General features: G+C 36.7%; 4 protein-coding genes across 4 annotated transcripts in view; 2 read left to right on the top strand and 2 right to left on the bottom strand.

Annotated features, from left to right (window-relative positions):
• pgm5 (phosphoglucomutase 5) overlaps positions 1-3,376 on the top strand; it is a 37,937-nt gene extending 34,561 nt beyond the window's left edge. Inside the window, exon 11 of the mRNA XM_036579439.1 lies at positions 1,547-3,376. Within this exon, the coding sequence (XP_036435332.1) occupies positions 1,547-1,636 (90 nt within the window). The 3' untranslated portion in view covers positions 1,637-3,376. The remainder of the gene's footprint in view (positions 1-1,546) is intronic.
• Positions 3,377-5,614: 2,238 nt separating this feature from the next.
• LOC118814099 (transmembrane protein 252-like) lies at positions 5,615-11,716 on the bottom strand. The gene is made up of 4 exons (XM_036579759.1): positions 11,567-11,716; positions 8,993-9,100; positions 8,433-8,863; positions 5,615-5,852 (listed from the first exon to the last, which is right to left on the bottom strand). Exons 3-4 carry the CDS (start codon positions 8,792-8,794, stop codon positions 5,615-5,617), a joined length of 600 nt encoding a protein of 199 aa, XP_036435652.1. The 5' UTR covers positions 8,795-8,863; positions 8,993-9,100; positions 11,567-11,716.
• A 7,723-nt stretch (positions 11,717-19,439) lies between these two features.
• On the top strand, positions 19,440-20,027 carry smim15 (small integral membrane protein 15). The gene has a single exon (XM_036579437.1). It carries the CDS (start codon positions 19,468-19,470, stop codon positions 19,690-19,692), a length of 225 nt encoding a protein of 74 aa, XP_036435330.1. The 5' UTR covers positions 19,440-19,467; the 3' UTR covers positions 19,693-20,027.
• A 94-nt stretch (positions 20,028-20,121) lies between these two features.
• Positions 20,122-23,576, bottom strand: ndufaf2 (NADH:ubiquinone oxidoreductase complex assembly factor 2). The gene is made up of 4 exons (XM_036579436.1): positions 23,380-23,576; positions 22,606-22,695; positions 21,227-21,267; positions 20,122-20,996 (listed from the first exon to the last, which is right to left on the bottom strand). The coding sequence occupies exons 1-4, from the start codon at positions 23,492-23,494 to the stop codon at positions 20,757-20,759; spliced, it is 486 nt and encodes a 161-aa protein (XP_036435329.1). The 5' UTR covers positions 23,495-23,576; the 3' UTR covers positions 20,122-20,756.
• Between the last annotated feature and the right edge of the window lie 31 nt (positions 23,577-23,607).

The following is a 23,607-nucleotide window of genomic DNA, read 5'->3' as shown; positions in this document are numbered from 1 at the left end:
CGGTCAGTTAGTAGTGCATAGAAGGGTGAGGCAGCATTCAGTCATTATGCTGCCAACTGCTGGAACAAACTCTGGATATGCTCCAAATGTAGCCGTCTAAGTCCAGTTTAAAGACGTTCTTGTTTTTTGTGCTTTTTTCTAACACTGCATTATCTTAGCACTATAGTATTCTTATTTTATTTTGGATTTTATCTTTTATCTTTTTATTTTTGCAAATGCCTTTCTGAGGAGAGCTCAGGATGTCATAAGCTTTATTATTTAGTATTATTTAATCCTTTTATTTTTCTGTGTTAAGCACTTTGAATTGCCTCTGTGTATAAAAGGTGCTATACAAGTTAACCTGCCTGTCCTCGCTCGTTCAGAACACTGCAGCCAACGTGTTAACAGGGATACACAGGAGAGAACATATTTCTGACATTTATACACTGGCTTCCAGTCTCTTTTAGGATATATTTTAAAGCACAGCTACTGGTTTTTAAAGCATTAAATGGATTAGCACCATCAAACATCATGGATTGTCTGTATTTGCGTACCCCAAAATATTTAACATCCAGCACTGCAGACCTGCTTAGTGTAACAAAAGTCAACAAGAAAAGATAAGATGGCAACTTTTTGTTTTTATGCACCCAAGAAGTGAAATGAAGTTTACCAGTTGAGATTAGATGGGGAGCATCAGTGCATAATTTGTGATTTTTTAAATTTATACTTTTTTACAAATTTTATTATGTATTATTTTTTCCATAAATTGAAAAAGCAGCTAAAGACATGTTTTTGCATAATATGTAGTCAATTGTATGTACTGCTACTGTTTTTTCTTTTTTTTTCTACTGTGCTGATTTTACTTTTATAAATATTATTTCTATAACATTTTATATCTAATTATTTTTTATTATTTTATTGCTTCTTGTTTCTTATTTTTAATTATTTTTGTCATTTTACCATATTCTTGCTGCTTTTAGGTTTTTAATGATTTATATTTATCATTTGTATTGTCTCTTTTTGTCTATGAAATATGGCTTATTATTATTATTATTATTGTTATTATTATTATTATTATTAGGATAGTCAAGCTCCACTGTTGCTTGAGATCTTAATAGACACTATCAATATTTATTGATAAAAGGAAATAAATAAAAAAGTTCCAAATCAAGCTGAGAAGCTGCTGTTCACTGAATGTGTTTGGGACTTCTTGGATCATGTGCCGCAGAAAACGCAACCAACTTCTGAGACTGAACTTTGGAAGTGTGGGGAAATATCCCTACAGATTTCTTTGAAAAACAAAGCTCTCATGAAGAGAGTGAAAGCTGTTATAAAGGCAAAGGGTGAACATGCTAAATACTGAAGAAAACTGATACTTTATTTACTTGTTGTAGCTGTAATTTTTGTTATGTTTTCTGACACTGGAGAAGAAATAACTTGTACCTATTGGCTGTTCTAACTGGAAAGTAAATGAATGATGGAAGATCTCTTACTTTTGCACAGTACTGCACAATACAGCAATAACTATTTTACTGCAATTCTACCTGACCACTCTTCCTCATTGTAGGTTGTGCTGGGTCCTCTCATTGCCATCGCTCTGAAGATTTCAGACATCCACGAGCGGACGGGACGCAGGGGCCCCACTGTGATCACCTGAGCTGGGCGCAGCGACGCACACCAGGGGCCAAAGCACCAGAAAGCCTTTCCTTTAGGATCTGGTCTCCACCATCTTCTTTACAGTCTTTCATAACCTAGCCATCACTTTCCCCATCCTGCAGCCATGACTGTATACTTTTAGTCTGCAGAATGTCTCACTGGCGTATTTACACTGTTTATGATTTTTGCTGCTGTTTCACAGACTAAACAACATCTCTTTCTTTCTCCTTCTATCTTTATCACTCCTTTATTTCCATGCCTCCTTCCCCCCCCCAACTCTTTTGTCTCTCTAGCTCTCTCTTTAAGGATTGATCTATGTTGCACAATTGTACGTGAACCACAAAAATATCCAAAGGGAGCAGAAGGATTACTGTATAGTATTTGCCCATAATGCCTCTTTCACACTGCATTTTTCAGCCACGGTGTTGTTGTCTGTATGAGCACCCGAAGGATATGCCGTTGGTCCAGAGTTCAGCAGAACACTATGAGGTGAAAGGATTTCAGATTTATTTTTAAATTACTCTGTTTACACATAAACATTCACCACAATTGCACTCAAACATCTACTGCTGTTGCATATTACTTTAGTATTTATTAACATTTACTACTATTGCCTATAAACATTTACCACTGAAAACAATTTATTGCCTTAAGAGCTCAGAAATCAGATCTCTTCGCGTGCCAATATGTTAAAGTGACCAGTCATTTAGAGCTCTGTTTATGAATTTGAAGACTCCCTTTAGTTTTATAGCAAATGGAGTGGCAGAATCACCGCTGCCATTCCAAGAGAATCACACAGTGAACCTTTCGTCTGAAAGCGCAGCCTAATAAGAATGCATTTCTTAAACATTCTGGTGAAGAGTTAGAGTGAAAGTTTTGAGTGGTTGATCATGTAGTGTGAAGGGGGCATTCTCAGTAATGATGTGCACAGCTGCAGCCTACAGATTGGATCAGTTTGATTTATATGAGGGCAAAATATTTAGGGATGTACTATATCAGGAAAAAAAAAATCAATTATTTCACCAAAATGCAAATCGAAGTTGTTGTAGTCCTACTATCTTGAAACCCCTGGTCAGTTGACATATTTTGTTGATTTTCTAACTGAGAACAAGTTAACATATTACATATGCTATATAATTGACATTTGGTTCATTTAACTTAATGTTTTAACTTATTTTAACTTAGAACATCAACAAAACTAATAAAATAATTTGCCCGTGGTGCCCAAATTTTGCCATACAACTGTATGTCAGCATTGACAAATATATGTGCATCCTTAAAAATATTGGCCTGTCTCCCTGTAAAGTAACTGCAGTTGTTATTGGAAAACTGTATTCAGTAATATAAGGGAGCAAATTCATTCAGTAACTCTATGTGTATGAGCATATTTTAGCACAATATTATAAAAAATATTGCAGAATCTAGAATTAAGGTCCAAAATGCAAAGTGTTGTGTATGAAGCATGTTTTTGTTGATGCTATATTACAGCTTGTGGCCTGCTAACACTGGTTTTGTTTTGCAAGTCTTTTTTAAAGACTACCACTACCACTTTTTGAAATGTGAAGTCTTGAACTATAGAACCATCTTTCCAGATGGAAAAATCCAAATAATCATTACTTCTGATCCAATTTAGGAGATTTAAGTTTAAGATTTACAGGAAAGAAACATAGTTCAAATAGCAATGCCAATGTATTTAATTTTGTATCCTATGTTTTACTTAAATAAACTGTCTTTTGTGTGACTTGGAATGTGGTATTGAGATGCATTAGACACCTAGATTGTTTTAGAGAGAATTTCTTAAATGGTTACTAAAGAAAAAAGGGTTTCAAAAGGCAATTTTCCATTGACGTGCAGTTTAATCCCAGATTGGTGCTTAATCTGCATCTGCAAAGCCAATCCCAAATGCTTATATGAGGTTTATTTACAGTGGTGGTGATAGGAACTAGAGGGTATTTTTTGAAGGAGAACTTCTCAGTTAGTCAGAGACATTAAACCCTTCAGATGTCTAGTTCCTATCACCATCACTTTAAACAATTATGACTCTGTCACTTTCTTTAGAACGAAGCATTTCACAATAAACAGCTCTGAACAACTTTGTTTATATCTTAACCATTGATTTATGTTGAGTTTTTTTTTTTTATTGTGAAATTTCCCTCTAAACCTTGGACACATAACAGTACATTTGAATACACAACAACCATGAAAGTCTTATTGTAATTCTTTATTAATACAAACATAAAAAACATGAATGCTATGGCAGTCTTGCTAGCTTGACCTATCAGTAAAGTTTGAGTACACTTTTATGTCCACTTCAGCTGTTGGGTTTGACCAGTTCAGCTTCAAAAATGTTCCATATATACAGAGTTAGTGTAAGTTAGTGCTCATTGTTGCACTGTTCAAGCTGATACTCTACAGCCTTAAAAATGAAGGTTCCTAAATGGTTTTTGAAAAAAAAAATATGTAATTCATTTAAACCCTTACATGTACATTATTTTTACATTCACATTTTATTTAGGAAATCAAGAAATCAAAAGTGCTTCTTCTACGGCAGGGGTGTCCAAACTTTTATTAAAGAAGATCATATTTGCCCATATTAGTCTACAGGGGTATGCAAAATTTGGGGACCCCTGGTCAAATTACATTTTGTTGATTTTTTTAAGTGAAACAAAATGAACACATCTTCTACAGAGAACACAGTTCTGCACATTTTAATGCACAGTTACCATTTATTTGCTGAATTTAACATAATGGAGAAAAAAAGGTCAAATGTGATGTGTGCAAAAGATAAATGTGTAATGCTAGGTTTATTTTTTAAAAACATGGAAGTGGTGAACTATAATTTACAGGGAAATGTCATATTTATGTGTTCTTTGTGTGGGATGAGTAAATTATTTTCACCTAAAAAAATTTAAAAATATGTCATCTGACCAAGCGTATTCCAACTAATATGTACTACTGTACTTGCTGTATACTGTACAGTACTGTCACAAAATATCATTCATAAATGATTAAAAAAACAAGCATTCATAATAAGAAAAACACAAATATGTAGAACAAACTACATTTATTGAACAACTAATAACAACAGTTCCTCAGTATTTATTGTAAAGTCTGTAGTTTATTTCAATGTCTTTTGGTATTAAATTCGTTATAGTCTTATAGTTGACGTATGAGGCACACACAATTGCTGTGGCTTCTGATGAAAAGGTGTTCTGAGTCCCACTTCTCTTGAAATTCTCATTGTCACCTTTGTGCTTTTTGGCCTTAGTTATGACTAAACATTATGAAGTATATTAAATTATAGGTCTAGTCTGGAAGCTCTCACATTTAGCAAACTTTTTTAACACAGTGTTGTGCAACACACTGTTAGTTTGCGGTTCTGCTGCCACCCTAAAGTGAAAGGAAAAACTGCAGCGTATTGGCTGGCAGGCCACCCTGTAATGCGTTCTAACTGAGAAGCCACGGGCCAAATAAAATCTGTCCGCAGGCTGCATTTGGCCTGGGGGCCGGACCTTGGACACACCTGTTCTATGGCACTCAAAATAACCTTTTCAGACACTTTTATTTTTAAGAGTACGCAGTGCTACAATCATTGTGCTTTGATGCTTTGAAAAGCCTAGAGCAATTACATAGACTGATCACATCATGTACCCAGACAAAAACTATCCACTTCTGGACCATCAACACCGCGAGCGACCCTGACAGTCTCCATTTTTTTCTGACTAGCATTGGGTCTTATTTTCATGGTTGTTCAGAAGCAGCACTACCACTTTCTTTCCCATATTCACTGCATCACACAGTCTCCATTTTCTCTAGTCTCTCCTCAGAGACTGTTGAAATATATCATACTTTTCAGTCATCATCCCAGAACAGGATGAGTTTTCTGAATTGCATCACTCCCAGTGCAGCAAGGTGTGAAGAATCTTCTTCACTCACTTGGTGTGCTTCTCTCTCAGTCCAGTCCAGAAAGAGCAGCTTCTCAGAGTGGCTCTACAGAGCTGTTTGTTGGTAGACAGGTGGTTTGTGGAGCAGCCTGGCTATGGAGAACGGCTTGCTGGTATGTAGGTGGTTCTTCATGACTGAAATCTTCAGTGCAAGTCTCTACGCTGCTCTCAGTGTACATTGGAGGGGCTAAGCCCTGCCACCGCCTGACAGTCCCCTCTTCGACATCATCTCTAACCTCAGATTCTTCATATGATGGAGGAAAGATGCATGGCCTGAGAAACAAAGACAAAGTTTTTTGTTTCTAATTATTTTTTCTTTTACTTAAACATTAATAAAATGTTACATGCAATGGAAAGAATTTATGGAATTTTCATTGAGGATTCATCAGAACAGCTTGCCGATATCAATTAATATTGAACCTCAATTAGCTATGAGTGCCAACTTTTCTGACGTAAGACAGGGTTCTTCTAGACCAGCCCTGATATGGATGTACCCTGATATGGATACGTTGCGCTCATTGTGCTGTATCATTGTTCACTATCTAAAATGACTCAGGCAGGGCAGTGTTCAGTTGATGAAATGTCTCATTCTGCAAAGTCCACTGAGATTAAATGAAAACTCAACCTAAACTCTATATGCTGCATTTGTTGAATAACATCACATTTAAAATACAATCCAGTGCCGAAACCCCGGATTGTTCTTTTAACCCCTTACATGGCCAGGGCCTGCTGGCAGGCCCAAAGTTTTATTACACACTTCTATGACCTGACAATAGCTCAGCCAGTTTCCACTGAAGTCCCTGTAGTTACTGCTTAATTAGCCTTACTTTGTAATAAGCCTGGAATTTTAAGGGGGCAAATTAATATAACTAATTAATTAATATAGTTATATGTCCTGAGCTGTAGAAAGAGTATTTTCACCAACTGTTATGGTTGGGTTTATATTTTGTTTTTGCATTCCACCACCACTCACTGCTGTTCGCAGCAAGATCAGGGTTGCCAGATTTGGTAAACTCTTAAAAAATATGGTTCTTCAAGGGTACTTTAGTAAAAGTGGGGTTTCTGCATGGGCAAATGGTTCTTCAGATTGATGTTGTATTGTATAGTTCCATAACAATACTTCTATTGTTTCAAGCTTGACATCATAACAATAGCAGAAGCCTTTTTGAAGTTATGTAGAACCATATACAACACCTTCTCTAATCAGTCTGAAAAACTATTTCACTATGCAAAGAACCATTAACCCCTTAAATGGCCAGGGCCCATATAACCTAACTATAACCTAAGAATCGCTCAATCCATTTTTTATTGAAGTCCCTGTAGTCACTGAATAAGGCTTAATAAGTACTAAGCCTGGGATTTTGAGTGGTTAAAGCATGCAAATAGATCTTTGAGTATTCATGGTTCAATGTAGAACTATTGTCTTCACTAAAAAACCCTTGAAGGACCTTTTTTTAAGAGTGAAGGATCCAGGGATGCAGGATCCAATTTCAGGACTACAACTGCTGAAAACAATAATACAGAGATGTTTTTAATAATTTGAGCGTAGCAAAAAGGAGTTTGTATTTTTCCACATTTATTTATATATTTTCAAAATCTGCAGCAGCTGCCCTGTTTAAACGAGCTGAATCGCTTCCCTCGACAACAGCTGGCCAGTTTGTGGCAGCTGGTCACTAAAACACACGCAGGTTAGGGTGCAAAGAGAGAATATATGTGCAGAACTGGAGGCAGTTATAAAAGCAGCATAATGCTGTTTTTAAACTTTTAAATGATCATTTCATGCAATAATATCGTTTTAACAACTGTTATATCTCCGCCTCATTGTGCATGCTTACTGCATGATTCTGGGTATGACACAATTGGTTACTGTGCCACACATCAACAATCTGATTGGTCATCACTTTGTTAATTTGCATGAAGTTTGTTGAGAAAGAGAAAGCAGAAAGGATCAGTGCATTAGCGTTCTGGTGTGACAGTTATATGTATACGTTGTCATCCCTTGCCTCGTTTTACTGCAGTATGACACATTTTGTTTGATGTAAAGTATCAAAATTAAATTAAATTCATATGGGAAAAATATCTGGCAAATATTTTAGCATGATGTCATTGTGCACATATATGACTTAAAATTTCAGCACCCCCACCTCAAAACACCTTCCCAAGGACCAGTATTTTAAATCTGCTTGTGATGTTTTTTGTTTCTTTGTAGTATTTCAATCAAGCTTTATTAAAAAGCCAGGTGCGTAAATGTGAATTATGCAATGGTGCAGAACAAAACAAAAACAAAAAAAAATTATAAGAATAAAAAAGTTTTTTTTTCTATTTAATTATTAAAATGTTTGTTGTTAAAATGTGTTTTCTTATTGTTATAGAATATAAAAATACTCGAGGGAATATTGGACAGAATATTTGAAAATGAAAATATTAGATAATTGCAGCCCTAATTATTACCAATATCAACAGTTTAGAGCAGTTGAGCAGTTGTGAACAGGTCCACATTTTGGTTTCTTCCCAACTCCCAGCACCTGTACCAGGTGTTCATTGTTCTTAATAGCTTACTTGCTGGGATAGAGGAAAAACATGGACCGTCCAGTGGGCTCTGAGGACCAGTTTGAGAACCTAAGGTTTAGAGCAGCTTTTAAGAGCCAACGTTGATGCTGCACATTAGTGCTTCTATTTATAGTCTAGTGTTTTGTACACATGATTGTATTCGGCCTGCTGATCTGGAACTATTTGCAAAGTCAGCATATAAAGCTGGTCTGAAATATGAGTTATCTGAATTATATCCCTACATCAAAAGTGCATCTCCTACAGTATCTGCAGATACATATAGCAGTGAGAAACTAAGCCTACCTGTCTACAGTAAAAACATGGACATCATTGTTTTGGGTCCTCCTCCCAGACCACTTGACCAGCACGTTCTTCACTCCATGGCCGACAGACCACAGCACTCCGAGAACAAGGAGAATGAGGCCAAGGATGATGAGAATGTAAGCAAAGACATCTACTAGTGTCTCCAGCTCTTCATTTTCGATGGATTTTATGTAGGCACCGACACAGATGAGACTTAAGCCAGTGGCAGGCATCAAAAGGCGGGCTGTGGCCAGCAGGTATTTCCTTTTACTCATGGTGTCAGTTAAATTTCTGCCAGTCTGAAGAACAGTGGCAGGTGTGGACAATGACTGCAGAAGTTCCTGTGCCGGAGCAAATGACATCTGAATTCAAGATTCTCTGGATTGGAGCTCATTAAGAACAGACTGAAGTTTGACCTCCCCGACGTGTCTCTATGGTAACAGACACAAATCTGTGAATTAAGCAACACACTCCATTCCAGCGCGTGTAAGGAAGTCGTGATGTGATAAAGCCTGTGTTAAGAGCCTGTGATAAGGCTTGTGTAAAAAATAAGGTCTCACCCTTGTCTGGTAATCTCCACCTCATCTTCAACTCTGTGCCAGCAGACTGACTGCGTCATTTCAAAGGTGACCAGATGCTTCTGTACCCAGACGCTGCAGTCCTCATAACTGTTCCGAGAACATAATCTCATTAACGACATTTTACTCATATACAGTACAACAGAGCCAATTGGAAAAAACAACTGAATGGAAAAAGACAAAGGTCATGTTTTGTCTGCGCACTTCAGTTTTCACTGTTGCTGTGGTTAATCATTTGAATGAGTGCTGTATTATTAAGGTCACCTAAAAGGGAAAAGCATGACATTTGAGAGCAAGTCAGCTATAAAAGTCGAGTTATAAAACTTTGATAAGACTTTGTCTTATAATGATAATATTACATTTACCGCCTACACTTTATGCAATATGATTACAATTGTAAAATTATACAGTTGTAAATTTTCCCTTTTAGAGTCTATACATACCCTTTATCTTGACCTCTTGAGGCTTTTTATTTTTTTTTTATATTTCAAAAAGTTAAGACAAGTAAAAGTAAAAGGTCAGATCTTAATTCAACTAACAATATATAAATGGAATTAAACAAATAATACCAAAAGTATATTGTTTTGCATTCATTATTTGCACTAAGTAGGCTGACATTAAATGTCTTTGATGGCAAAAGTATGTGAACCTCTGCTTTCAGAAACTGGTTTGACCCCTTTGAGCAGCAACGACTTCAACCAAATGATTCCTAAAACCGTCAATCAGCCCTGCACATTGACTTGGATGAATCTGGGCCCATTTCTGTTTACAGAACTGCTTCAACTCTGTTATGTTGGTGTACTTTCTTGCATGAACGCCACACCTTAGGTTCTGTCTCAACATTTCTATTGTATCAAGGTCTGGACTTTGACTAACTGATGTTTTTAAGGTTGTTGTCTTTCTGCAGGACCCACCTTCTGTTGAGATTCAGTTAATGTATGAATGTCCTAATAATCTCCTATAGGGTTTCTTGATACAATCCAGAATTCATAGCTCTGTCAAATGATGGCACGCTGTCCTGGTCCAACAGCAGCAAAATAGGTCCAAACCATGACACTGCCACCACCATGTTTCAACGCTGGAATGAGGTTCTGTGCAATATAATTAAAATTGTAAAATTGTAGAATTGTAAATTGTGCCTTTTAGGGTCTATATCTTTATCTTGACTTCAGGCTTTTTTATTTTATTGTTATATTTAAAAAGGTCAAGAAAAATTACACACAAAAAATGAATGTAGGAAGTGGGAAAGTGAATGTAGTGTACTCATTTAAGCTACATAATTGAATCACCAGACTTAAAAGTATATGGGCACCTAACCATCAAACCAATATTAGCTTTTTGAACATCCCATTCCAAAACCATGGGTACTTATACCAGTTATATCAGCCTCCACTCTTCTGTGAAAGCTTTGCATATGATTGTGGAGTGTGTCTGTGAGAATTTATACCCATTCAAAAGAAAGAACATTTGTGAGGTCAAGCACTAATGATGGACAAAAAGGTCTGGCTTGCAATCCAAACCCTGAGAAACGCCATCATGCCTCCTCCACCATGGTTTATCGTTGGCTCTATGCATTCCGGTAGTGTTCCCCTGACATCTGCCACACCCAGCATGGCAACCCATTTCATGAAGCTCCCAACACAGTCTTGTGCTGATGTTACTTCCAGAGGCAGTTTGGAACTCTGTAATGATAGGCACTTTTTGAAGCTATGCGCTTCGGTGCTCTGTTGCCCCGCTCTGTGAGTTTGCCTGGTCTGCTTCTTTGTGGCTGAACTGTTGTTGCTCCTGGACGCTTCCATTTCACAATAGCCCTTCAGCTGACCAGGGCTTATTATAATGTCAATTATTTGACATTGCACACTGCAGTTTTCATTTTCCACATTTTCCAGATTTTACAATTATATTATGCGTCAGCAAGCAAAACATGAATTGGATGCGCTGGGATGACATAAATAAATACATTCATTGAGACATCATGGGACAACAAAAAATAACTGCTACTGCTATGGTGCTAAAACACATTTACATAGCAGTGCATGTTTATTTATTAGCTATGTATTTTTTTGTAATGTTTTAGCGCTAGCAGAAAAATAGTTTTTTGGCTTGTATTTTCAGTCTGAAGAAAAAAAAATCTGCATTACTTGACAACACGTCATTCTCTGTAACTGAGACATTTGTGTGAAAGAGTTTGCACATGTCCAACAGTGTAGTGTACCAATTCGACCAATTTGCTTGCTACCTAGTAAACATAGTAAACACAGCAAGATGACAAATAAGCCAATCTGGCCTTTTTTGCTTGTACTTGAGGTGTATAGAATGACCAAGACAATTTAACTCTTAATTGCAATTATTTATATGACAATTGTTAAGACAAAATTTCATGATTGTGACATTGCAATAAATTTGATACATTTGACCTGAAATATGATCACATCTTCATTTAACTCATAACAATAAATAAAGGAAATTAAACAAATAACACAAAAAGTATATTGTTTTTCATTAATTTATTGAACTAAACAATCTAACATTAAATGTCTGCAAAAGATTGTGAACCTCTGCTTTCAGGAACTGGTGTGACCCCCTGGAGCAGCATTGACTTCAACCAAACGGTTCCTGTAGCCGTTGATCAGCCCTGTAGATTGATTTGGATGAATCTTGGCCTGTTACTCTGTACAGAACTGCTTCAACTTCGTTATATTGGTGTGCTTTCTTGCATGAATGCCACACCTTAGGTCTGCCTCAACATTTCTATTGGATTAAGGTCTGGACTTTGGACTCAGTCATTACAAAATGTAACATTTCTCCTGCTGTAGCCATTCTTTGTAGGCTAACTGATGTGTTTAGGGTTATTGTCTTTCTGCAGTTCCTTCTATTGAGGTTCAGTTCATGGATGGATGTCCTAACATTCTCTTGTAGAATTTCTTGATAGAAATCAGAATTCATAGCTCTATCAAATGATAGCAAAATGTCCTGGACCAATAGCAGCAAAATAGGTCCAAACTATTTTACCGCCACCACCATGCTTCACAGTTGGAATAAGATTCTTATGCTGGAATGCAGTGTTTGGTTTTGGCAAACATAGCATCTTTCATTTAAGCCATAAAGATCCACTTTTGCCTTATCCGTCAACAAATTATTTCAGTAGTCATCTGGAAGGGTAAAAATGGTGTTGAATTCCCCTATTTGTACGCTGTTAGCCTGAAAGTGGATCAGTGAAGTCCAAATACATCAGAAATTGTTTTGGAACCTCTTCCAGCCTCATGAGCATGTTCTCAGAAAACTCACCTGACTGAGACATGGCATGCACTAATAAATGTGAGCGGTAAAGACCAAACTTTGATGGTGAAGATGCAGGTTGGCAATCAAACTGACAATTCTAGAGATTCACATACTTTTGCCACCAAAAACATTTAATGTTGGATCACTTTGTTCAATAAGCAAGCAAGCATAGTTTATTTATGTAGCGCTTTTTACAACAGGTGTTGTCACAACGCAGCTTTACAGAAAAATCCGGGTCCAAGCCCCCATGAGCAAACCAGTGGCAAAAGGAACGAAGACTCAAAAGGGGAACCCATATTCCTTTGGTCAACACCGGATAGCACACAGCTTTAGGATAAAGTATTATAGTACAAAACGGGGAAAACAGGTGGAGCAATGGTTAATTAGATTACAGTATTAACAGAGCAGCAGAGATTCCAGCAGGTCTAGTTGTTATAGCACTTTACTAAAAGGGAGAAACAAGAAGGTAACAGAGACATGAGGCTCCCTGAGATGTCAGTGTCCCCCCGCTCCACCGTCAGAGTGAACGCGTGAGAGCAGCGGGACGACAGCACCAACACTCCCAGTTTACCATAATACTCTATGACCATGAACCCCCAGATCTGCACCTTTTATTTGACAGGAAAAACTAATTACCAAAGGTTTGACTAAACAAGTAAGTTTTTAGCCTAGACTTAAAGACTGAGGCTGTGTCTGAGTCCCAAACACTGACTGGAAGATTATTCCAAATAAATGGATTTAAACTATATAATTGTTTGTATTATTTGTTTTATTGGGTTCTTTTTATCTGTTTTGACTTAAATGAAGGTCTGATCATATTTTAGGTCATATTTATGTAAAAATTTACAAAATGATGAAGCGTTCACAAACGTTCAAGCAGCACTGTAGCTTTAAGATGCACACGTCTGTCTATTGACAAGCAAGAAACCTTACGCAGACTAAATATACTGTCACATGTTAAATGGTGCTGCTATCTTATTTTAGTGGGTGCAGATCTTGTGAATGAACATCACATGACTAAAGTTCGTAAATGATTTATGAATGGTTTGTATTTGAATGTCATTGATCTTTGCTTTGGAATGAATGAGCCAGATGATCATGAGACATGCACAGGGAGAAATGTTTATCTGATCTTGTATAAATGCTGAGTTAATGGTACGGTTTATGACTTGTATCAAGGTGTTCTAATCTTTTCATGACTGATCCTTCGCTTTATCTTCACAAGTCCAGGAGATTCAGTATGGTGAACTTTCAAACCAGTGAGCTGCAAGGTTTTTGTCAAAATTCAACTGAATATAAATTGCATTTTGTTTGTTGGTGACTATGAAAGAAAGGCATAGGGCATATACTGAAAATATGAAACTGTCTACACAGTTTCTGCCATATGCTTTGAGAAATTTTTGCCCACTTCTCCACACAGAATTATTGTTTTATTGTATTATTGTTGAGGGGTTTCTTGCATGTACAGCCCATTTCAAATCCCCCCCACAGCATTTCAATAGGATTCAGATCTGAGCTCTGTCTAGGCCATTCCACAACCCTCCATACTTTTGTGCCATTCCTTTGTGGATTTACTTGCATGTTTGGGATCATCATTTTTTGGCCTTACATTCTCCTCAAGCACTCTCAGAGAATTCAAAGTCGATTCTCTGAGAATTCATAGTCGATTCTATGACTGCAAGTTGGCCAGGCACTGAGGCAGCACTTCTCATGTAGGTCACCAGATATCTGAGGTGTACACATATATACGTATATATGTATACGTATATATATGTATATATGTATACGTATATATATATATATATGTATATACACATTGCTGTTGTCAGAAGAAAACCCTGTATCTCCAAAATATAACTTTACAGAAAAAGGAAAAAACCTTCTTTACTTTTAATGTAAGTCAATGGAACCAGACTTATTTCCGAGCCATTTTGGAGCATTTGTTTTGGTCCATACTTCATGAAATTTACACACAACGTAAAGGGCTACAGGTATTTTTAAATTCTGTTAAAAATATAAAAAACGACAAAAACGGTGATATGAGGTTTTCTTCCGACAGCAGTGAGATATGGGGTGCACTTTCTTTTCCACAGAACAAAATTGCATTTCTGTTTATTTCAATAAATAAAGGATAACAAACATTTTAAGTGTTAAATTATATCACCTATATCTATCAAAGTTTTCTGGAGATAGTGACAACATGTATATGCAAAAGTCTTAGGCCATCTGAGAAAATGACTGACTGTATTCGTGTTCATTTGTGTTTATTCTAATGTCATACAGTGTTTTTTACAGGCAAAAACAAACTTACATCCAAGATAAATAGTTTTAATCAAACAATCTTTATGGCTGCTTATGGCTTTTGTACAGTCATATATGTTCACATAATAGCATCTTAAAAAACGAAATATCATTTTTTCAATTAAATGTAACAATTGCATTAATGCTACACTTGTGGCGACATAACATCAATCCGTTTCCTTTAGCTCTTCTTTTCTCTCTTGAGTAAAAAAACGCATTAAAAACTATCCAACACAAGTTTGATATTCCAGATAAACTGAAACATGAAACCATCTGCCCAGAGGAAGCTGATAAAACAGGTTTATGACAGCTTTCAGTTGATACACAGTGGACTACCAAACCAGGAACCTCTCAGAACAAAATGTCTGGTGAAACAGATTTCTGCACCAAAGAACTGGAACTCTTTACCAAAAAAAATATTTATTTAGGCTGGTTAAGGTTTTATTATCAATCGCTTTTTTCCTATTTCATATATTATGTTTTATTGATAACTACAATTTTAAATACTTCTTTATTTTGTTTTTTCCTTTTTTATTTTATTTGATTGTTTCTATTTAATGCTTTTATTCATATTTGTTATCCACATTCTCTTGTTATTATTTTTACTGTTTTATTATTAAAACTATCTGCAGACAGTTTGAATTATACCTTTTTCCATTTTACAAACCTAAATTTGTAATTTTCCATTATTTAATTTCTTTAACAAAGAATAAATAATTGCACTGTATCTATAGACCAGGGATTCTGTGAGCTGAAGTAGTATATGAGAGGAAATAAACAGACATGGAAACAAAGAAAATGGATACTATACAAAATCTAATAAAATATGTTTGACATTGAAATTCTCATATCGTACTACTTTAATTTTGGCTGAAAGTGCTTTGTGTGTTCCTCACCCTCTTAGTAACATGGAGGTTCAGGAAAATGCCTATCATACTAAAAAACATACTAAAACTGATGCCTGTACTCGGAGCAGTGTGTGAGCAGGGAATGTAGGGGTGCGGCAGTACTGGATAGCCTGCCATTACAAGTATACTGCCCCCAAGTGGATAGCATGGGCATTACTGATTTACACACTGAGAATTTGCAAACGTTTTCTTTCCTCCATACCTCACTGGCAAAGAACTACACTGTTCTGGCACCCTTTGGATAATTATTTATCAGTGTTTAGTAGCCAAATGCTTATTTGCACAACTGTAACCCAGCCAACCTCCCTGACTGTATGATTGTATAACTCCTCCAAACCACAGTGCTTATTTACACCATATACTGTATGTCATCCTGTAATGTATTGTAAATAATAGTTTTTTTTCCTCAGACCCTGCATATATGTACTTATTCACATTACTTATTCACACTATATATTCACATATCCCTCTCTTTAGCTCCTTTCTCATTGGCTCTCTTGTATCCACTGTTTTATTCTTCACTCTATTTATCCTATTTTTTATTTGTTTCACTAAGTTACTATAATTTTACTGTTAATATTTGTTAATAGACTGTGTACTTGTCTGGTCTGTCTAGTATGTTACACGTAATCCATATGTGAACACACAAAGACAGATTCCTTATTGCGTAACATACTTGGCAAACTCATGTGATTCTGATTTTGAAGAATATGAAGACCACCAACAACAACGACAACATATTAACATATAACATATCTGAAGCTGTGTTTAACTCTCTAACACGTAACATGTGAACTTTTACAATAACTTATTTCTTTATTTATTTAAATACAGAATTTTTATATATTATAATTAGTATTATTTATTGCATAATCATCATAATAATTATTGTTAGTACTATTATTGTTGTTGTGGTTGTCGTCGTTCATTTTAGTGTTGTTAGCAGTTGAATTAGCATTAGACTGTCTTGTACTGCATTATGTGCACACTTACTACAAGCTATTATCTATTATCTACCTAAATAAAAAAAAAACGAAAAAGAAATATACTTAAACACGGGCTCATTGTTTTTTGCTGAAACTAAAACTCAATCTAGTGGTCAGACTGGGCAGCAAAAAACTACGACTACCAAGCATCACACGTCCGGGTGACGCTTCACTTCCGCCTTCATTGTGAATGCAGCTGACTGGCGTTAAGCGGCGAGTCGCTCACGAAAAGACGCTCGAGTTTTTATTTCAAAGGTTGGTCTGTTTTTCTTTAAACTGATAGCCATTGTTTCGCACTTTAGCACCAGGTCGCAAATATGCTAGGCAGTACAGAAAACCACCTTAACTAGACCATTTCATCCGAGCAGAACTAAATTAGCCAGCAAGCTAAAGTTAGCTAACGTTAGCTAAATAAAGTTATGCTAGTTAGCGGATCAGAGGAGGATGCTTTAAAAAGGGCGTGGAAGTCACCTGGTCAGTGTAGCAGTACTTCTTTAAAATGATTAACCCCGTTTTAAGCTTATAAGAAATCACGCAATGAATCAGCTGAAAGAATTTGGCTGGCAAATCGCGGCAGTAAGACGTCTAACGAGCTAGCTAGTACAGTTGTAGGTAGACTCTGACTGAATTTTCCAGCCAGTATACGCGCCTTTATAGCTGTCAGCTTTTCAGATGGCATATCTGTTTATCACGTTTATTAGTCATTAACGCTTTTTGACGAAACTCAGACAATGATCTTTTAATGATGGGTAACCAGAAATGTATTATTTCTCCAGTAGGAGTTGTAGCCGAGATGTTGCTGTGCTGCCCCACTTAGTTCCGTCACACTAGGTTATTACCGGAACAGAGCAACTGAATTTACCGTAACACCAGTAGACACAGCAAAACAGCGGCTATTATAGGCGATATAATACGTTGTAATAAAAATAGTTTTATATAAAAAGTTTTTTTTCCGGATGTACACAACTTATCGTTTATCGGTTATCAGTGACTCATCCTTATATCGACTTCTTAAAGTGACACGGACAGTGGACAGGCTTTGACACTTTGCCCTGTAGCTGACCTCCTGCACTGCATATTCTTTTGTTTTCACCTGTAATGCACACTTTTTAGCTCAAGAAGGGAGAGATTGTTAGCTAACAACATAGCTCAAGTGTGTAAGAGTAACTAAACTATGCAGAGCAGGAAGGCACAGGGGTGTTTCACAAAGCAGGATTTTTCAGTTTAGCCAGATACCCTAAGCCTAAAGTTAAGCCTGTCCAGTTGGAGCAGAGCTGAAGCATCAGCAGTGCCACTTAAAAAAAATAATATCAAAACCTATGAAGAGATTGATTTTTATTCAGTTCAGATAAACAGGATTAATTGCTAATTATGCACTCTGTTGGACAGTCCTGAACTTTATACTTAAGTTATTTGGCTAAATGAGAAATCCTGTTTTGTAAAATACCCCACATTCTAATCTGGAATAACATTTGTTTCAGTAAGATGCTGTACAGTCTTTCAGAAGTTTAATCCTTGACATTTTTCCAAAGTCCTCTATTTGTAAACTCAATACCCTTGCCCTTCACACCCACCCAAGCGAAGGAAATCTTGTAACATAATGTAGTATAAGTGTCTAAAGAGTTTTTGAGACAGAAAATTAACATAATGTTTTTTTTTTCCATGAGAACATTTTTCTTTTTAATATAGACCTGCCAGGTAAGATTTTTGATGTAATCAACATTGTGTAATTTAGCACCCATTCATGATTTATCTGATGTGATGTACTCCAAAAAGTAAAAAGGGAAGACAACAAATTGGATTTCAAATAGGTAAATTGTAGTATATAACAGAAAATGCACTTTTCATGGTAACAGGAACATAAGAGGAATTAACATAATTAAGATGGATATTTTACAATTTTAATAATAATGGATCAAATTATTAGACTAAAGGACATTAAAATAAATAAGACATTGCAGAAGGATGCTTATTGAGGCAACTGACCTTTCTGTTTTGGACTACAGTGACATACATGCATGCTTCAGTTTAGACTCTTAGGCCCTTGTGCTTTGTTTATCACTCGGATTAAATACCTGTGACAATTATAATACTTATCATTGTGAGCTGTATGTTAAGGTTGGGTGGCCCTCTCTCTTTGGAAGCCGTACAAGATGCTGGATTTTATTTATTTATTTAAAAGGCCTTACTGTTGTTACCCCTTTACATTACTTCATTGTTGTCTTAATAGGGGCTCTTACACAACACCTTCTAATGATTTAATTGTGTTGCAGGTGCTGACTGTTTTTCCTGAGTTTAGAAAATACTTACTGTGCACCGGTAATATAGAATAACATCCAGAACAATCTAAAGCTTACCTCATTTTTATCCTTTGGGCACTTAAAATTTTTAATTTCATGCTAGAATAAATGCTCACTTCTATTTGTTCATGTTTAGTTGATAATTTATGTTTTAATTGTTTTCTTTATTTTTAAGGTTTTATTATTTCACCAATTTGGTTCTTTTTTTTGTGTAATCATTACCATTCAACTAAATGTCTTATTTGTGCTGTTTAATAGCTAGTTTTGCTATTTTAATTTTGTACTCAGCTGTATTGTAAATAAGGCCTTTACCATATATCAGATGTATTTCTGAGTTTAAATAAAGGTTGAATGAGTGAATGAATAATGAATGAATGAAAGACTTAACTAAGGTAAAAAGACGTGTGTACTGGCACATAAGCCGCTGTTCTGCTGTGTGAACCGGCACTCGGGCCGCTGTTCCATACTTCAAGTGTTAGTGTGACTGAACAACTAGGACGGCACAGCAACATTTGGGCTACAGCCAACTATCTATTTTGCGGTGGATTGTTTTTTATTGGTTTGATTTTAAGTGCTTTACGGTATGTTTGTTTACTGCTGTATAATTGATACACGTTTACCTTTTTTTTTTTCTTCAACTTATTCTAGCATTTTCATTGGACGTCGGCACTTATCAGAAGATGATTGATATCAAAGCCTGGGCAGAGTATGTAGTGGAGTGGGCAGCTAAAGACCCATATGGCTTCCTCACTACAGTCATTCTGGCCTTGACTCCACTGTTCATCGCTAGTGCTCTGCTTTCCTGGAAACTTGCGAAGATGATTGAGGCCAGGGACCGTGAGCAGAAAAAGAAGCAAAAGCGACAGGAGAACATAGCAAAGGCCAAGAGAGCCAAGAAGGATTGAACTGAAATGTCATGGGATGCAGAGGGATCAATTTATGTGTTCCCGTGTCTAACAAGGCCCCACTCTCAGCTGTGTCAGAGCCCAGTCCAGCTCTTGCGGGGCCGGGGTGAAACAGGGCTTAACAGCAGCATTATCAAGTGCTTGGAGAGTGCATGTCGTGTGGGCTGATTAATCGAGTACTCAATGGCAGGACTGCAGAGTTTTTCTGGAAATTATCCATACTTTGAAAAATTCACTACAGTATCATACTATGATTGCAGCACTCAGCATTCCAGTTATTTTTCTGATGTTTTTCCACCTCCAATCCACTGAAGTTTTTTTTTATTATTAATTTTGTCCATATGTTTGAGATTTGTGGCTCTCCATCATTAATGAAATGAATTTGTATTACAGAATTGAAGTTTAAAAACAAACATTTTGAGACTGCAAGGTATTTAAACACACTTTATCAATTCACATTTTTATATAAGGTGCAAATACATCTGATTTTGCTCTCCTATTAATCCCTATTAATCACTACTATCACTTAGCCAGAGATGGCCTAGCACAATGGTCACCAAGCCTCTTCCTGAAGATCTACTTTCCTGCAGGGTTTAGTTCCAACCTGTGTCTAGCATGGTCTCCTCCTTACCTACACTAATGCACCTGATTTAGCCAATCAAGAACTTCTGAAGAAGTTAATTAGCTGGAGCAGCGGTGGCAGATTGGAACTAGATTTCACAGGAAAGTGTATCTCCAGGGCCAGGGTTGGTGACCACTGTTGTAGCATCGCATAAGGAAATGCATCAAACTTCCCTCAAGCATAGCTTGATTCCTGTTTCTTACTGAAATATAAAAGTAGTGGACAGAGGAAGTAACTAATCTTTAATTTTACAATATGCTGTAAAATGGCCATATTAACACAAGACTTCTGGGAGTTTGGGATTTGTTTAAGAACTTTATAAAAGTTAGCTTTTCATTAAATAATGGACAATTTGCATTTTCTAAGTTACAGCAAAGAGCAATACACTCACCATTCAAAGTGATAGTCCTGCACTTGAGTGACAGTAAGGTTTGGAAAGGTCCTATTTTTTGGGCGGTGCCCATGATCCTGGTTGGAACGTATTGGCAGTGCTAACAGGATCCTCACTGATTTCTGGTTGACCATACTGCGTGGCAGCAGCGTGACCTGTAATCTGGGTCTGTAAAGGTCGAGCAACTAGTCCCTCCTCATACTCTTTGGCTTGCAGTGCCATGTCCTTCTCTTCAGCCTCCTTGGCTTTGATTTTGATTTGTTCTCTGCAACGTTCGTTCTTTAGCAGCTCCTTCGCAGAAGAAACAAGGTGATCAAAATCAAATGTGATGTATCATTGTCATAGTCATCTGTCTAATATGGAACATCAATATAATGTGCTAGTTACCCTGCTAAAGTACTAATAAACAGGAAATACTGCCCTTTATACCCGTATGTGTTTTAGAATATTGGGAAAAAGATTACGTGGGTGACCAATGGTTTTAAGCATATTTCATTGCCACAAATGGAAAAAATTCATACCTCTATAGTGGGTGGATCCTTGCGTCTACCTCTAATCCAAGCTGCAAGAAACAAAGCAAACAGTATAAAAATTTGCATTACCTTAGATCTAACAAAGCACATAATTTCTGCCATATCAAAACCATGTGTCCCCACTTTTTCATTTTCTTTATTTCGTTGTGTGAACGTTTTGTCATAAATGGACCAGAAATGTTACAAAATTACCTGAAATAAAATCTTAAATTACCTTACTTTCAGTTAAGAAAATGTTTACCTCCTCCTGTAAAGTTACTATTTAATTATTAAATATTTAATTACTATTTCCTTTTCATATTACCAGCATCTGTCTTCAGTGAATTACAGTCATGCGGTGTAGCCTAATATTGTAATTAGAAACAGACCACTTTCCTGTTAAAAGAGTAAATCACATCTTATTTACTACTACTCTATCCTGCCAAGTCTCCCACCATATGAAATGATATCTGTAACCCAGTTCTATATGGGTCAGGTTCCTGGTCAAGGATTAAGGGCAAATTCCATCAATTTTTTAAAATTTCTGCAAAAGTCAGTCCCCAAGATGTAAATGTCATTCAGAGTGGTTTGACTTGAAATGGTGCATTAAAGACAAACTTACCAACTTCGATTTCCTTACTGTGGTGGTGACAGAAACCCGAGCTTTACTGTACAATTACAGGCTGCATCAAAAACCGCATACTAAGCTACTAAATGCACTTATAATAGTGATGTACTAGTTTTGACATACTATTTAGTATGGAAGTATTCTGTTATAGCTTTTTTATTTACGATCCAAATGACCAGTGAAGAACATACACATCTCTGAGGTTTTACAGGTAATACTTATAATGATAAAATAGAGGTAAATCTGTAGAAAAAAAAAGAAAAAGAAAAAATGTTTTCTTTGGGGACTATTTTGCCTCCCCACACCTTTTGTATGCCTCTCCTTTATGAATGGATTTTTAAAAATACTTTTTAGGTCAAAATCTTACATTAGAACTAATGTAAATCAATGTCTCAGTAATTAGTCTGCATAATTGTAATGAATTTCATGTTATAACTTTCTGCAGGGTAGCTTTTAGAGGCATTAAACGTCTTGTCCTGTAAACAATTTTGATTTGGTAAGTTCCTCTAGAACAGAGCACTGCATTTCCCATCAACCCAAACAACTCTGAATGACTCTTTTTGCATCGTAACCATAGCCATTTTTTTAAAGAATCTGTGGAATTCCCCAGTCTTAGACTACACAACATTCTGAAAGGAGTTTTTCCACTGAAAAAAACAAAAATAAAAATGCAGTCCAGGACCTGGCTTAATCCCTGTCCAGGAGGCTGATATTCATTCTCCTTACTACACCATATGTGAAGGTGGGCCAAATGCATTACCATCCCATTCGGAGGGAATGCGTCCTTCCATGTACTCAAACTCTGATGGATTGGAGGCTTCTACCAACCGTCTAGCCCGAACAACCCGTCCTTAAATTTATCAGGGGAAACAGAACACAGATGTTAACTGATGGAGCAGAATGAAAAAATACAGTGATTTCTGTAACATTTTTTAATTTTGCACCCTTTCTCCTTGCCATGCCATATATGAAATGCAAAACAAATATTGAAAATGATGAAGGGAATAATCAGATATTAAAGATGTCGACCAATAATCAGTGACTACACTGAAAAAAAGACATTGATCTGAATGATGTGGCATGACATTAAACCATGGCACTGATTTCAGTGTCCTGGAGGTGTCAAGGGCAGTAAGCAGTAATCCTACTGTCACTAGACACTAGACACTAGACACTGCTGTCAGATTAGACGTAATGTCCCGATCATGGAAAATAATTAAATTATGCTTATAAAATTAATGAGTAAATCGTAAAGCACAGACTAAAACTTCACTTTACAACAAGCTAGGGCGGTGTGTTTCTCAGCCCTGGTCCTGGAGGCCCACTGCCCTGCACTTTGAAGTGTTTTCCCTGCTCCCAACACACCCGATCCAAGCAAGCTCCTTAGCAGTCCATCACTCAGTTTATTAGCTGTGTTTAAGCGGAAAACGCACTAAAATAAGCAGGAAAGTGGATCTCCACGACCCGGGTTGAAAAACACTGAGCTTGGAGAAGCTAGCATAGGTCAAGGTTTCTAGAAATGTGCAGAACCTACCTGTCCATGTCTTCTGCTCGGGTATGTAGTAGTATTTATTTCCAAAATGGTCTGTTCCAACATGCTCTTTCACTACTCCAAACGCTCTCCGCAGAAGAGAGGTGAAACGGCTCATTATAACACTTTTTTCGGAGCAGTTTTGATGTCAATGTTTTGACTTTAGCCGCGTTCGAGCCCTACTGGTGGCGCTGCACACTGTGAAGGGTTTTGCGCAACGGTTTCACAGAA

This window comes from Colossoma macropomum, unplaced genomic scaffold, assembly GCF_904425465.1.
Source record: "Colossoma macropomum unplaced genomic scaffold, Colossoma_macropomum, whole genome shotgun sequence".
Classification (NCBI taxonomy): Eukaryota; Metazoa; Chordata; class Actinopteri; order Characiformes; family Serrasalmidae; genus Colossoma; species Colossoma macropomum.
The sequence above is the reverse complement of the archived record's forward strand: the minus strand, read 5'-3'. Positions and strand labels throughout refer to the sequence as shown.